The following is a 14,349-nucleotide window of genomic DNA, read 5'->3' on the forward strand; positions in this document are numbered from 1 at the left end:
CCTTAAAATTCCTGTTCTTGATTCTAAGAAGAAAACATTTTTGCGAACAAGTAGAACACCAACGGTCTTCTTTTTCTTCTTCTGCTTCTTTTGCTTCTCCTTTTTCTTCCTTCTAAAATGCCTATTGGTCACTTTGAAATAGACATCCTATTTAAGTGACTAGTAAATCACTTAATTCATGCCTCATCAGTCTCAACAATCCTGGTGAGATTTTTTTTTTGCTTCGTTTCTATTTTCCATCTGAGACACAGTTTGTATTGTAATCTGTATTATGAAATACAAAAACTACATTTCAAATCTTTTCTCTTTTTTTCTGAGCATTTTAGGAATGCTCTTGCTTAAATCCACTTTTCAAACAACGGAGTCATAGCATGCAAAGTCTGTGTGTGCGTGTGTGTGTGTGTGTGTGCGTGGGTGGGTGGGTATGTGTTGAACTAGTTGAGAAAAATGTCTAAGCACTTTATCAGTGTGCATTCTTCTTATGCTTCCTTGGAGATACAAGCAAAAAGATTGCCTTATGGTCATATGTGATATGGTGAAGAGCAGTGCATTAAAGCATGTTGTTTGTTTAAATCAAGCCAAAAACATCCATTCATTCACTCAGTTATTCCATTCCGTTCCTTCCCTTGAATTTTGTCATATTCCTAAAGATAAGACATTTTTTTAGCTGGAAATAGCCTCTTACCGGCATAATTACTGAGTCCCTTTCTCTTCTTTCTTCGCCAATACAACCAGATGCTAAAACCCATCAGAATTACCCAGCAGGCACCACCAATACCAGCTATAAAAGCTGGTTGCTTCACAACATCAGTGATTTGCTCAGTTATGCTGTTATTGTTTTCAGTAATGACAACTTCATTCCTTCCCCCTATGGAAGAAACAATAGTGTTACTGTTAGTAAATATTAAGACAAAAAGCCCCACAAAAATACATATATGGTATGCCAAAGGCACAGAAGATTAGAACATTCTTTGAAGCAGGTAATATTTGTTGTGTCCTGAGCCTGTCACAATTTATTGGTAAGCATATTTTGTAAGTTTCAGAAAAAGAATCAAATCATAAGTTTGAAATGTGATTAAGAACATTGCTCCCTTGTGTTTTGTTTTGCTGTGGACAGATTCAGAACCACTTCTTGATTTATTGCCTCATAAATAAGTACTAAAACAAGTGCTGTGAGCTGAAATAGTAGTAACCTTTCTTCAGTTAGGTAAAGCATTTTGTAATATAATTCTCATTTTTTTAAAAAAGGCAACTACAACATTTAACGCCAGGTATTTGAAAATTACCTTCCCCCTACAGCACTGCCTAAATACAAATATTCAAAATATTGCTCTTAATATTCTACCAAAGGTCTTATTTTATCAAACATACTTTAATTTTCTGGAAGGTATTAAAATTACTATATTAAACAATGACAATTATGTAAACATCTTTTCATAGAGATTAGTATCTACAGTTAAAATGTCACGAAAAGATAAAATTCCTAAATGCCCTTAAAGTATTTAAAACTAATTTGAAAATCCACTTGAAAGTTGGATACAAAACAACTTGAATATTAATTTTAAGGTCTATGTAACAAAAACATACATTTAAATCTGGACTAAGATTATTCTAGAAGTAGTCATGTTTCTGACAATTTAGCCCTCTCGGAGGTAATAAAGAAAATCTCAATCCACATTTTTAAACAGGTTTAAAACTCATGGAATCATAATATCACTGAAGAGCAAAGATTTATGTGTTTATTTAACAGATGAATGAATTCAGACACTGGAAATTAAGTGATTTCTTATGTTAATATCATATCTCATTAGTAACTAATCCAATACTTAAAAAATAAATTGTAAGCAAAATATAAATGGCAAATTTCAGCATATCACATCACAGGAATGTGTAATTCTCATTGTTTCGGTTATCATGGCACTGTAATATATTAGAAAGTTCAAGGTCTTTGAAGTTCCACATTTGAGTATCATCTCTGCCACTTACTAGCTAAGTAAGCAGTGAGCTTATGTAGGGCAGTTAATCTTTTGGAATCCCTGTTTCTGTTGGCAACAGTACTGTCTACTTCATTTAATTGGGAGGATTAATTGAGACGATGTATGTAAAGAGGTTAATAGGAACACAGTAATTATAGCCCATGTAAGGCTAAGAGTTACTTTAAGGGCCACTCAGGTAGGAATACAAGTTGTAAATTATCTAGATGTGAGAGTCCTGCAAACAATAGGTGACTTGTTTACCAAGGTTTCACCTTTCTTCCAGGGCAGAAAATTAGCCTATATTCCCCAGCCTCCCTTGTAGTTGAGTACGACAAAGTGACTGAATATTTGCCAATTGTACACAGGCAGATGCACACTACCTCCGGATCTGACCCATAAACCACTGTGACAATACGTCACACTCTCTTTCCTAGCATGTTGGATAGAAACGAGGGATCTGCGGCAGGATGCTGACCATCTAAGACAGTGGTCCCCAACCTTCTGGGCACCAGGGACCGGTTTCGTGGAAGACAATTTTTCCACGGGCGGGCGTGGAGGAGGGGAGAAGGTTCAGGCGGTAATGCGAGTGACGGGCAGATGAAGCTTGCCCGCCCACCTCTCACTTCCTGCTCTGCGGCCTGGTGCTTACCAGTCCGCGGCCCAGGGGATGAGGACCCCTGCTCTAAGAGACGTAGAGCCACTGATGGAAGGAGCCAAGTTCCGTGAAAAATTTTATGGGGTAGAAACCCCATCCCCCATTCTGCTGACTCAGACTGGGCTATGAGTAAGGAAGAAACTTTTACTTTGTTAAGCCAATCAGTGTGCCCACTTGTTTGTTACAGCTGCTAGCATTTTTTATAGTCTAATATTCCATTCCTGAAACGTCTTTTGTGTTAATTTCCAGATTTAAAAACCAGCTTCACTTATGTAGTGAAGCTGGTTCATTTTCCTAATCTATCTGCTCTTAGTTACTATACATATAAACATAGTCAAAAATGTATTTAAAATGAGCTCATATTTTCAACTTGAGACATATCAATACATATATCTGGCGATTGTGCTAAACACTAGTAGTTACTAAAAAGAAAACACCTTATAGCACAAACAGAAAAGAAAATTCGTCCTTCATTTGTGTAAAAGATCCATAAAATGTCTTATTGAATATAGTGAAATATTTATCTATGTTACCCAAAGTGTATGAGTATTTCTTGTGCTGCTAGTATTTTTAAAACAATGTTGTCAGTTGGACTAATTAGAGCACAGACATGGGATGTGTGTGACCTGTAACACTCCATTGTTCTTTCAGACAAAAAAATATAATGAAATATAATGTCTTCCTCCCACTGGAGAGTAATGAAGAACAAAACTAATTTGTTGGACTAAAAATTAATTAGACACATCAGATTCAATTGCACCTATTACTGTGAAAGTTTGCAGTTGTTCCACATATTATTACCAACTATGTAAGGTAAGCGTGAAATAGGCAAATGATTAAAGAAACAATAGGTATATTACTAAGCAAGATTACTGAGAATTTTAAGTCAATGTAATTTTGTTATATGACATGCTGTTTGATGCTTATATATATAAATGTATTTGGTTGTATTTGTGTGTGTGTAATTGAAAACATATAAAATTATGGATATTTTGATGTAAAAGTCACCTTACTAGTGGAGACAGCAAATAAAAGAACAATACTACTTTTAAGTCTGTGTAAGGCTATTTATTATATTTATACAAATTTTAATTAAAGGTCCCTTAATGTAACTTTTTGGAATAAAAACTAAGCTGAGAAGGAATAGATGAAACAGTACATTGTCTGGAATAAGACAAATCTAAAATTATCAGCCATAAATTACATCAAATGCCAATACATGATTTAATTAAAGCAAAGGGGAAATGAGGAAGAGCTTGAGTCACTTCAAGCGCTGTTTCCAGTACTGAATAGACAATAGGGAAAGCATAAATTGAAAGAGAAAAGGAGATTAGCCATCACTAAATCACTTTTCAGCTAAGGAATAACAGTTGTGTAGATAAGGTTATCAGACAAGATGTTAAGGTAGATATGCAGGGGTAATTAAAGAAACAATTAAAGGCTTCTTCAGTACAACAGTAGATATTAAAAAGAAATAAATCTCTCGAGGACAAATAGCCTTTTCCAGGTTAAATTGTGCTTGTGTGTGTGTGTGTGTGTGTGTGTGTGTGTGTGTGTGTGTTTATTTCAAGTAGTACAATTCTATTTTCTATAATTATGTCTTGGATATTGTGTATTCTAACTACATGAAAAGGATATAGAAATATTACTTATTAGATTATTTTTATTTCATAGAAAAATTTGAAAAGTATGATACATAAACAAATTAAAAGGTACTCTTTATCCACTTGATCACTCAGTCTTTTTAAAATAATACAAGTTAAGCAAAACTTTCCATTTGATTTAAAATAACCTTAGTTAACATTATTATATCAAGTTACCATACAATTGTTTATTCTTAACTGTCATGACATGAACTTGGGGAAATGGTATTACCGCAATTTTTACTTGCCTCCAAATACAGTAAATCCCCCAAATATTGTGAAGCAAATAGGTAGCTACTACAAACCAAAATCAAAACCAAAACAAACCAACTTTTCCATACTTGAAAATTATATTTATTACCAAAGATGACAGAAAAGAAAAAGAAAACATGAAAGGAAAATATAGATATTTGGTAATCCTACTGATCTTTGATTTAGAAAAATTACATTCAGTCAATCTTTTTCATATATATGCTAGAAGGGCAGTGAAAAAAAAAAAAAAAGCTTTGTTTACCTATCTAGGAGCTCTCATAGAAAGCTATACCTTTCAAACATGTTTCATATTTTTTAAGTGAAAAATTTCTGCCTTATTTCTAAATAACATAAATATTCTAAATATTATTTAGAAAATATGTAGAAATAAGAATAAGTTCATCTATATCTGTTAAATCCTTTTGGGTGTACCTGTATTTCCTTCTTATTCCAATTTATTTTAGAAAATCTCAGAAGGGCAAGATTATAGGTTTCCCTCAGGTTAAGAAATTAATTCAGTTTGTATGACTAATTAAGAAACGGAAGGCAATTTAAAGAAAAGTTAATACTTTAACTTTTTAAATGTTTTTAATATGTAAAAGAAAGAATACTTGGAGAATCTAAAAAATTTTAACATGACGACTGAATATTAAATCTCTTCATTATACAATAAATACATTGTAAAAAGAAACAATTTCCCAGAATTTGGTAGTATGTTCTATGTGCATATTTTAGAAAATAAACAGAAAAGAATGCAAATGGCACATTGGCTTGTATGAAACTCTGTACAAGTATTTTTAAAATATATAAACTCTAGGAAGAATATTTAAAAAGATAAAGACACCGACAAACAAATAAAATCAGGGTAAACTGAAGGGATTTGCCTTTTGAAAGAATAAAACCACTCAAGAAAAAAAAAATCTGCATTTATGAGGCTTTCTACCGCCTTAGAGAGCTCAATCCATGCAGCGCTAGGGAGCTAGAACTGAAGCTGAAAATCTCAGTCTTATTTCTAGGAGGTGTCAGAAGATAGCCTTCAGAGCTGCCAATGTGACAAAAAATTAAGGGAGAAACCACGTGAAAGAGGGAGAGACAGGAGAGTGATGTTCTCAAATCTGTGTATAAATTCTCCCTCAGTACTAGTGTGAACCCTGAATTGTGCATGCAGAAGGATGATTTCAAGGATCTGGTGAAACTCAAAAGGTAAAAGCCTGCAAAGACTGAGCAGACTCTCTCACTGCAGAGAAGATTGTGTTTGAAGTTTAAATTCCATCAAGTTAGGCAGACCAGATAAATATATTAGGCTTTTCACTGAAAGTCCACGAGCACTATGCCTTAGAAGTAAAAATTAAACTGAGGTTTTGCCTGAAGAATATTGTCAAAATGTAAATAGTCCATACTAACAATATGTAAAAACCAAGCCACCACAAGATCAAGATGATCAGCCAGTAACATAACTGCCTCTAAGGAAAAAAACACAACATTCTTCAGAAGATCACAAAATTGTATAGTATGTTTTATGCAATGTCCAGTATATAGTAAAAAATTACCAGGCATGCAAAAACAAGCACAACAATAATAACAACCACAATAGCAAAAATGAGGAAAAGATAACCCAAGATCAAGAGGAATAGTAATCAATAGAAACAGACCATGAGATGACATGGATGTTGAAATTAGGAGGAAAGGACTTTCAAGCAGCTATTACAATATGTTCATTAATTTAAAATAATAGAGTCCTAATGAATGAACACATGGGGAATATCAGAGGGAAATGAAAAATGTAAAAGAGAACAAATGGAATTTGTATTATATAAACTGAATAATTCACTGGATACTTCCACTTCTGCCCATGAAGGAATAAAAGGAATGAGACATGCAATCCCACCATAAACAAGGAAAACCTAGGCAAAATATGTGAAACAAAAGGACAGAACTATGAGAAAAAAGGAAATAAACAAGGGGAATATCTTACGATATTCATATTTTTCTATCTGGAGACAGTTTCTGAAACATGATGCAATGAAGGGGAGTCCAAAAATGGCTGAATAGCATTATTGAGTTAAAGAGACAGTAAAACTCAGGCAGACTCAGGGACTGAATTTAAGGAACAGACTATCAGATAAAGGTAGGTAATATAAAATATTTTTTCTTAGTTTTAATTTATTTGAAAGATAGTTGATTGTTTAGAGCAAAATCAATAATAATACTTTCGTTTGTGTATTGGTTTTTATTACATGTGCAGGAGTAAAAGGTAAAACAATAGCAAAAAGCTTGAAAGGGAGGAAAATGGAATTATATTTTCTAAGACCCATATAGCATAGGCTAATCCTAGAGTAATCATTACAAAAATAAGTATACTTAATGATTCAACAGTGAACATAAAATATTATACAGGGAGTCATTTTATTCATCCAAAAGAAATCAGTAAATTAGGAAAATAGGAACAAAGTCAGATAAAAAAATAAATAGCAGAAGGGTAATTCTAAGCTCCAAAACATCAATGATCACATTAAAGATAATAAACACTCCAATTAAAAGGCAAAGATTGTCATATTGGATAAAAAATAAGGCCTAACAATATGCAATTTAAATAATAGAAATGTGCATTAAATACAAAGACATAGGAGTTAAAATAAGAGGATAAAAAAAATCACAAAACGCAAACACTTACACGGGTGTACTAACATCAGACAGAGTAAGTTCCAAGAGAAAGAATCTTACGAGGAAATAAAGTGAGGCATTTCGTAATGAAAAAGCATAAGTTCATTAAGAAGCTATAACACTCTTAAAATATACTCAGTTAAAACAAGAGTAGCAAAATACATGAAACAAAAACTTATAAACAAAAAGGAGAAATATACAAATCTATAATTATTATAAATTGCCAGGCGCTTTTCTTATTAATTAAAAGAATGCATTAACAGAAAATAAGTAAGGACTTGAACAATACTACCAACTGATTTGACCTGACATTTATTGAACATTCCATTTCAAGATAGAAAAATAAAAATGAACATAGTTTTTAAATGCACAAGGCACACTCGCTAAAACGAAATTCTGGGCCATAAAATGTCTCCATATTTAAAAAGCTAAATTCATGTAAAATACACTCTCTGACCTCAGTGGAATTAAATTAGAAATCAGCAACAAAAAGCTATATGGAAAATACCAAAACATTTGGAAATTTAATAGCACATTTCCAAATAACTTCTGCAAAACCCAAAAATTTTTAGGGAAAGTGAAAAGTGTTTTCAACTTTATGATAAATGGAAACATAACACATCAAATTTGTAAGATTCAGCTGAAGAAGTGCTTAGAGGGAAATTTATAACTTTAAATATTCGTATTAGAAAAGAAGAGAGGTCCAAATCATTGATATGTTTCTATCTTAAGAAGCAACATAAAAGTAAGCAGAAGAAAAAAATATCAGAAATCACTTAATTAGAAAACAAATAAATAAAACTAACAAAGCCAAAATTTGTATGCTGAAAGGATTAATAAAATTGATAAATCCTTATCAAGATTAAAGTTGGAGTGAGGGAAGAGAGAGAGAGGGTAGGGGGCAACGAAAAAGGAGAAGAGAGAGAGAGGGAGCATCAATCCACAGTACTTATGAATAAAAGAGATGGCATTACTACTCATCCTGCAAACATTACAATTAAAGGGATTACAAATAAGGAGATACTGCAAATAAACATGTGATAATAAATTCAACAATTTAGATGGATTAGACAAATTCATTGGTGGGCAAACACCAAAAATCCATTTACCACAACCAACAGAGAAGAAAAAAATATCTGAATAAATGTAAATTCATAACAATAAAAATAATTCACAAAGAAAACTCTAGGCACAGATATCATCATTGAATTCTAGAAGTATTTAAGGAAGAAATAGGACCAGGCCTACCAAGACTCTTACAGAATGTAGAAGAGGAAGGAATACTTCCCAACCCATTAAAGCTAGCCTCCCTGATTCCAAAACCTGACAAAGACATGAAAAGAAAACTACCAATCAATATCCCTCATGAACATAGATGCAAAATTCTTTACTAAATGTTAGCAAATCAGATCCAGTAGTATCTGTAAAAAGCATAATATATCCTGACCAAGTGGGATTTATCCCAAGAATGCCAGGTTTATTTACCTTTGAAACCATAGAATTTATCATATTAACACAAATAAGGAGAAAGAAAATAGATGATTATCTGAATACACTCAGAAAAAGTATTTTGCAACTATTAAAATAAGTGAGTGAAGTTAGTAAGGCCATAAGATAAAAGGGCAATACATAAAATTAAATTTATATATAACATAAAGTAGTTGAAAAAGGGAATTTTATAAATCCACTTATAATAGTGTAAAAAACATTAAATACTCAGGAAAACTTTAACAAAACATATGTTAAGGCCATATGCTGAAAACTACAAAATATTGTTGAGAAAAATAAAGATAAATAATGGAGAGGTACATCAAGTTCCCACAGAGAAAGACTGACTATGAAAATGTTTAATCTTTCCAATTTGATGTATAGATTCACTGTATTTTTAAACATAAATATAACTTTTCCAACATAATTTTGTAGAAAAAAATTTTCCAAATTTTTTTTCCAACATAATTTTGTAGAAACTGACATGCTGATTTGAAAAGTATATGGAAAAGCAAAAGGTCTGGAATAGCCAAAAAAATTTTGGAGAAGAAAATGATGCAGTATTCACATTACCTGATTTCAGGACTTTTTATGAGCTATTAGTAATCAAGACACTGTGGTTTGGCATATGGATAGACATATAAACAAATGGAATAATACAGGGAATCCAGGAATGGATCCGCGCATATATAGTTAACTGGAGAAAGGAAAGTTTTTTCAGTGAAAGATACCTATGTATTTTGATTTTACATATGGAAATAAATAAGCCTCAACCTTCAAATCACATGCAATTACTTTAAGATGAATTATAGACCTATGCATAAAAGCTAAAACTATAAAGCTTCTGGAAGAAAACATCTTTGCTATCTAGATGTAGGACATAGTTTCTTAGAAAGTACTAAACATGAAAGAAAAATTTGATAAATTATAGATCATGTAAATTGAAAACTTTTGCTCATCAAAAGACACTATCAAGAAAAGGACTAAGAAAGCCATAAATTGGGAGAAAATCTTTGTGATACAATCTATGACAGATAATTTATATTGAAAATGTACAAATAACTCCTCTTAGTAACAAGAGACAAATGACACCATTTTAAAAAAGGCAAAGACTTGGAAATTTTACAAAAGAAAATATGTGAATGGCCAATAAGCACATGTGAAGTTGCTCAACATCATTAGTCATCAAAGAAAATTGAAGTTAAAGTGACAATGAGGGACTCTTACACTCACTGAAATGGCTAAAATGACAGATGGCAACATTAAATGGCAGTGAAGATGTAGAAAAACTGGAAGTCATATTCTTTCCCAATGAGAGTATAAAATTATACAATTTGAAAAAATATTTAGAGTTTCTTATAAAGTCAAACTACATCAGTGCTGTTACCCAGAAATTCCACTTCTAGGTAATTCTCCAAAAGAAATAAAAACATATGTCCTCAAAAAAACTTCTTACACATTCTCTCAAGAGAAAAGCAGAGAAACAAAATATGATACATTCACATGATTGAATACTTCTCAGAAATAAAACATATGAATTGCATAATACATCTATGGGAGAATCTCAAAACATTATGTTTAGTGAAAGAAGCCAGACACAAAATATTATATTCTGTATGATTCCATTTATATATATTTCAAGAAAAGTCAAACATAATCCATGGTGATAGGAAGCAATTTTCTGTAATGATGATAGTAGATTGAATAGGGATTTCTTCTTTGGGATAGTTTATTTGGATTACTAGTTTCTTTTGGCCTGTTTCTGGTTAATTTTTGACATTTTTCTGGCTAAGAGGAGGTATACAGATTTGAAACATAATGCGCCTTCTTCAGTAACTGCCTCATTTCCTATTGTATTTCAAAGGCATCAAAATTACAAATGAAACTATAGATTAAAAATAATTTTCAAACCAACTTTCAGCATGTAAACTCTTAATGATTATGATTTTAAGAAGTTTGTGGAAATCCTAAGAGCATAAGCAATTGCTAAACATTTTGGTAGAAGCTCTAGTCAGTTTATTTGCCTATATGATGTGCGCATCTTATTACTCATTATTTACTGTATATCCACTGTTGGGACGTAGATTCAAAAAAATAATCTACTTTGTTACCAGTTGGCTGATTCTAAAACACATACCATATGGATTGGTACTCACCAATTATTATTGGCTGTGGCTCACTTTTTACTCCAACTCCTGCACTGGTACTAGCTGCAACCTCTACCCGGTATTGAATACCTGGGAATAATCCACCAATTATTACAGATCGAATGGCTGCATCCACAGTTTTGTTGATGTGGAATCGTGTTTCATTCCCCAGACACCAGATCTATAGAAATGTAAAGTGAATACCAAAAGAATATAAAATTATTTTTTTCTGGTAATTAGTTCATTACAATTGATTAAGTCTTTTAGTAGAGACCAATCTATTTTCTAGTCTTATAGAAGTATTTGTAAATGACATTTTCTAAAGCCTAATTTCTGCTGTTTATATATATACGTATGTATGTATATATATATGTGTGTGTGTGTATGTGTGTGTGTGTATTGAAGAACAACAAAAGAAGCTAAAACTATGCAGCGTTCCTTTATATTTTACAATCAACACTGAAAGCTCATAGTACAATAATTCCCTCAACACCTCTGCAAGGTCTGGAAAGTGGTCCTTGATTGCAAATGGCATTTAGGTATGGATTAAAACACACAAATTCCTCTGCTTAATTTATTTATCAAGATTTATTAGGCAAAGAATTATTAAAAATATGGTGATTATGAGTTGTAGTATCCAAAGTATATAGGTGCATATCTAAGTAATTTATATTTCATTTAAGAAATTATTAACTTACACAGAAGTGGTTAACAAGATTAATTGACTAAAGTTATAGGTATTGACTGAGATAAAATTAAAGCCAATATTTACACTGACAGTAATAAATCTTAATATTGATCAAAACATATCTATACATACATACACATGCATGAGAACAGTGGTGGGAAGTGTTTAAACGCTGATGTGAGGGACGCTAGGCTTGTACTTCCAATAAGAATCAAATTTTAAGTCATACATTCTTTTAGGATATGGAAATCTGTTACTGTAAAATGTGTTATAAAAAATTCTACTGTGTGTACTTATTTGTATTTCTATTATACAGTATTTATAATCTACATGGGGACATATAAGTAGGAACACACATTGCTTGTTTCTGAAAGAGGTAAGTTCCTGAAACTTTTTCTTTAAAAGAATACCTTTGAATTGCAGATGTCTTTTATTTAGTCTATGAAACCTAAGTTACTAGTGAAGGATTATTTAGCCCTTACCAAAATATACACATTTTTACCAAAATAGGACAATCTCATATGAGCGAGAAAATTTACAACTTATGAAAAATTATCATGTTGTGAAAAAAAATCCAATTTTTAAATAAATAGAAGTTGAAGATATTTAGTCCTAGATGATATAAAAGTAAAATCCTAAACTCATTAAAAAACATACACACTCCAGGGTAGATAATGTTTTGCTTTTAAAACAATGTGTCCTAACACTTATAAAATTTCTGATTTTATATAATTATGATATTGTAAAAGCACTTACTCTTATTTTCTTATTCACATTTCTTTATAATGTGATGGGAATAATTTTAAAATAAATTCTTATGAAATTTAGTCCATTTGCTTCAGTAACTTGACCATTAACTTAGGAAAATTCTACTTTAACTTTCACATTTTTTCCTAGAAGTAACAATGTTTTGAGTAAAATTATTCAGCTTAATTTCACATACCAACTATGAATTTCTGGGGTGAGGTGGGGTGTCTAGTTTTCTTTTCTAATAGATCTACTTAGTATGTTATTATCAGATTTCTATAAAAATTTATTAATAGCAAAAAAGCATAGTTTTGAATTTTTACAAGATTTAATGAGGTGTTTTACTCTCCCATGTGGTCTAATCACATCAGAATTAATCAGAACGTTATTTCTCAAAGTTAGACAACTTGTGATTCTTAAGTGATGTCGCTCAAATGATGGCGAAGAAACAAAGAATATATACTGTTTCCAAATAGCAACAAATTCATCAGTTGAAAAATAAGAGGTTTTCAAAATTTGTTTTTTCAATGGCTCCCTTTTTTCAAGTGAAATATTTTACAGAACCTTTTACCAATAACTCGGTAAAAGCAGAATTTACAGTGGGAGGTGGTACTGCCCACCCTCTTATCTCCATCTCAACTCTTTAAACCCCTGAAGCATCTTTTTTTATGAGAATACAGTTTAAAAACAGCTGTTCTAAGTCCCATTACACAGAAATCTAATAACAAAGATAAAGGCACTTCCTAGGATAGGGCTTCACTATCTACCCTGTACCCTGTCTCTCTAAATCCCTGAGGTTCTGCAATCACATTATTAAAACAAACAAACAACAACAACAACACTGCATTCTTATGGTTTACTTGTCCAACTGAGTTTGTGTTATCTGTGACCTTGGAATTAGGTTCTATGCATCCTATGCATTTGCTTCTTTACCTGTCACACAAAGATATAAAATATTACTTTACACTCAAACTCAATAAGAGGGCCACTAGAAATGTTCCCCCTCCACGTGACCCTGAGACTTCTCTGGGAACTTTTACCTGTGAACTTTCCTTCTTCATCCAGGCCTTACCTTGTATTCTTGGATAATTCCATTCTGATGATCAGGAGGAGGAGGATCCCAGGAAACACTAATACTTGTGCTATTGTGGCTTCCGACAGTCAGCACAGTGACAGATTGTGGAGGGGCACTTGGGGCTGCAGAGGAAGTGATTAGGATAAACACAAACTGTTAAGTCTTGGTGTACATTAATGCTGCTTACAGAATATGAATATAAAGACAAAATGCAAGAAGGTCTGGTTTCCAGTAGTTCTGAATTAACAGTGACAGTTTTAAAAAAAAATCCTTTATATATAATGGATAGATCAAAGCAAATACAACAGCTATGGTAATATGTCCTCAACAATAAAGTTAACAGCTAACATTCAAATGAATGTTTCCTATGTGCCCAGAACTGAGGTGAGAGTAAGATTTAATTCTCAAAATAACCTCAGGAAATAAAAACAACTCTTATCTCAGTTTTACAGATAAGGAAACTGAAGACTTAGCTAAGTCAAACAATGAGGGAGAATTTGAACCCAGGTATGTCTGATTGATTCTAGAACTTTGATTCTTTTGACTCTAATAGGCTCGCTTTTTAAAAAACAAACAAACAAACAAAAAACAACAACAACAAAAAAACACTGCTATCAAAAATGTTCTGAGAGGATGCATTCCAAAGTTTTATGTCATTATCTCTGAGTGGTAGCATTACTGACAATCTTTTTGTTTTGTTCTGGTTTGCGTTTAATACATAAAAACAGAAACACAGCTATAAATTTCACCAATGCAGAAAAAAGACACTTCTGTTTTCATATTGAGAAAAATAATTAACTGTTATAAATTGACCCATAATTTAAGATTTAAAACTTATTTTATATTGATGAGCAAGGAACTCTGAAGATATAAATGAAAACAGTTCATGTTGGATTAAATGTGAAATGGACAGATTTTAATTTCCTACAATTCGCTTCCTTTATGGTTTTTCCTATAACTAATTATAATCATACTGAGAAAAGATGAACAAGAAAAAAAATCATGATTTTGGAC

General features: G+C 31.9%; 1 protein-coding gene across 12 annotated transcripts in view; it reads right to left on the minus strand.

Annotated features, from left to right (window-relative positions):
- ROBO2 (roundabout guidance receptor 2) overlaps positions 1-14,349 on the minus strand; it is a 1,245,885-nt gene that overhangs the window by 59,331 nt on the left and 1,172,205 nt on the right. For all 12 annotated transcript variants that reach the window (XM_082460293.1, XM_082460300.1, XM_082460302.1 and 9 more), the window contains exons 16-18: positions 13,333-13,457; positions 10,835-11,006; positions 686-868 (exon numbers count right to left, since the gene is read on the minus strand). In XM_082460293.1, the coding sequence (XP_082316419.1) occupies positions 686-868; positions 10,835-11,006; positions 13,333-13,457 (480 nt within the window). The remainder of the gene's footprint in view (positions 1-685; positions 869-10,834; positions 11,007-13,332; positions 13,458-14,349) is intronic.

Source organism: Balaenoptera physalus (genome assembly GCF_965194825.1).
Source record: "Balaenoptera physalus genome assembly, chromosome: 4".
Classification (NCBI taxonomy): Eukaryota; Metazoa; Chordata; class Mammalia; order Artiodactyla; family Balaenopteridae; genus Balaenoptera; species Balaenoptera physalus.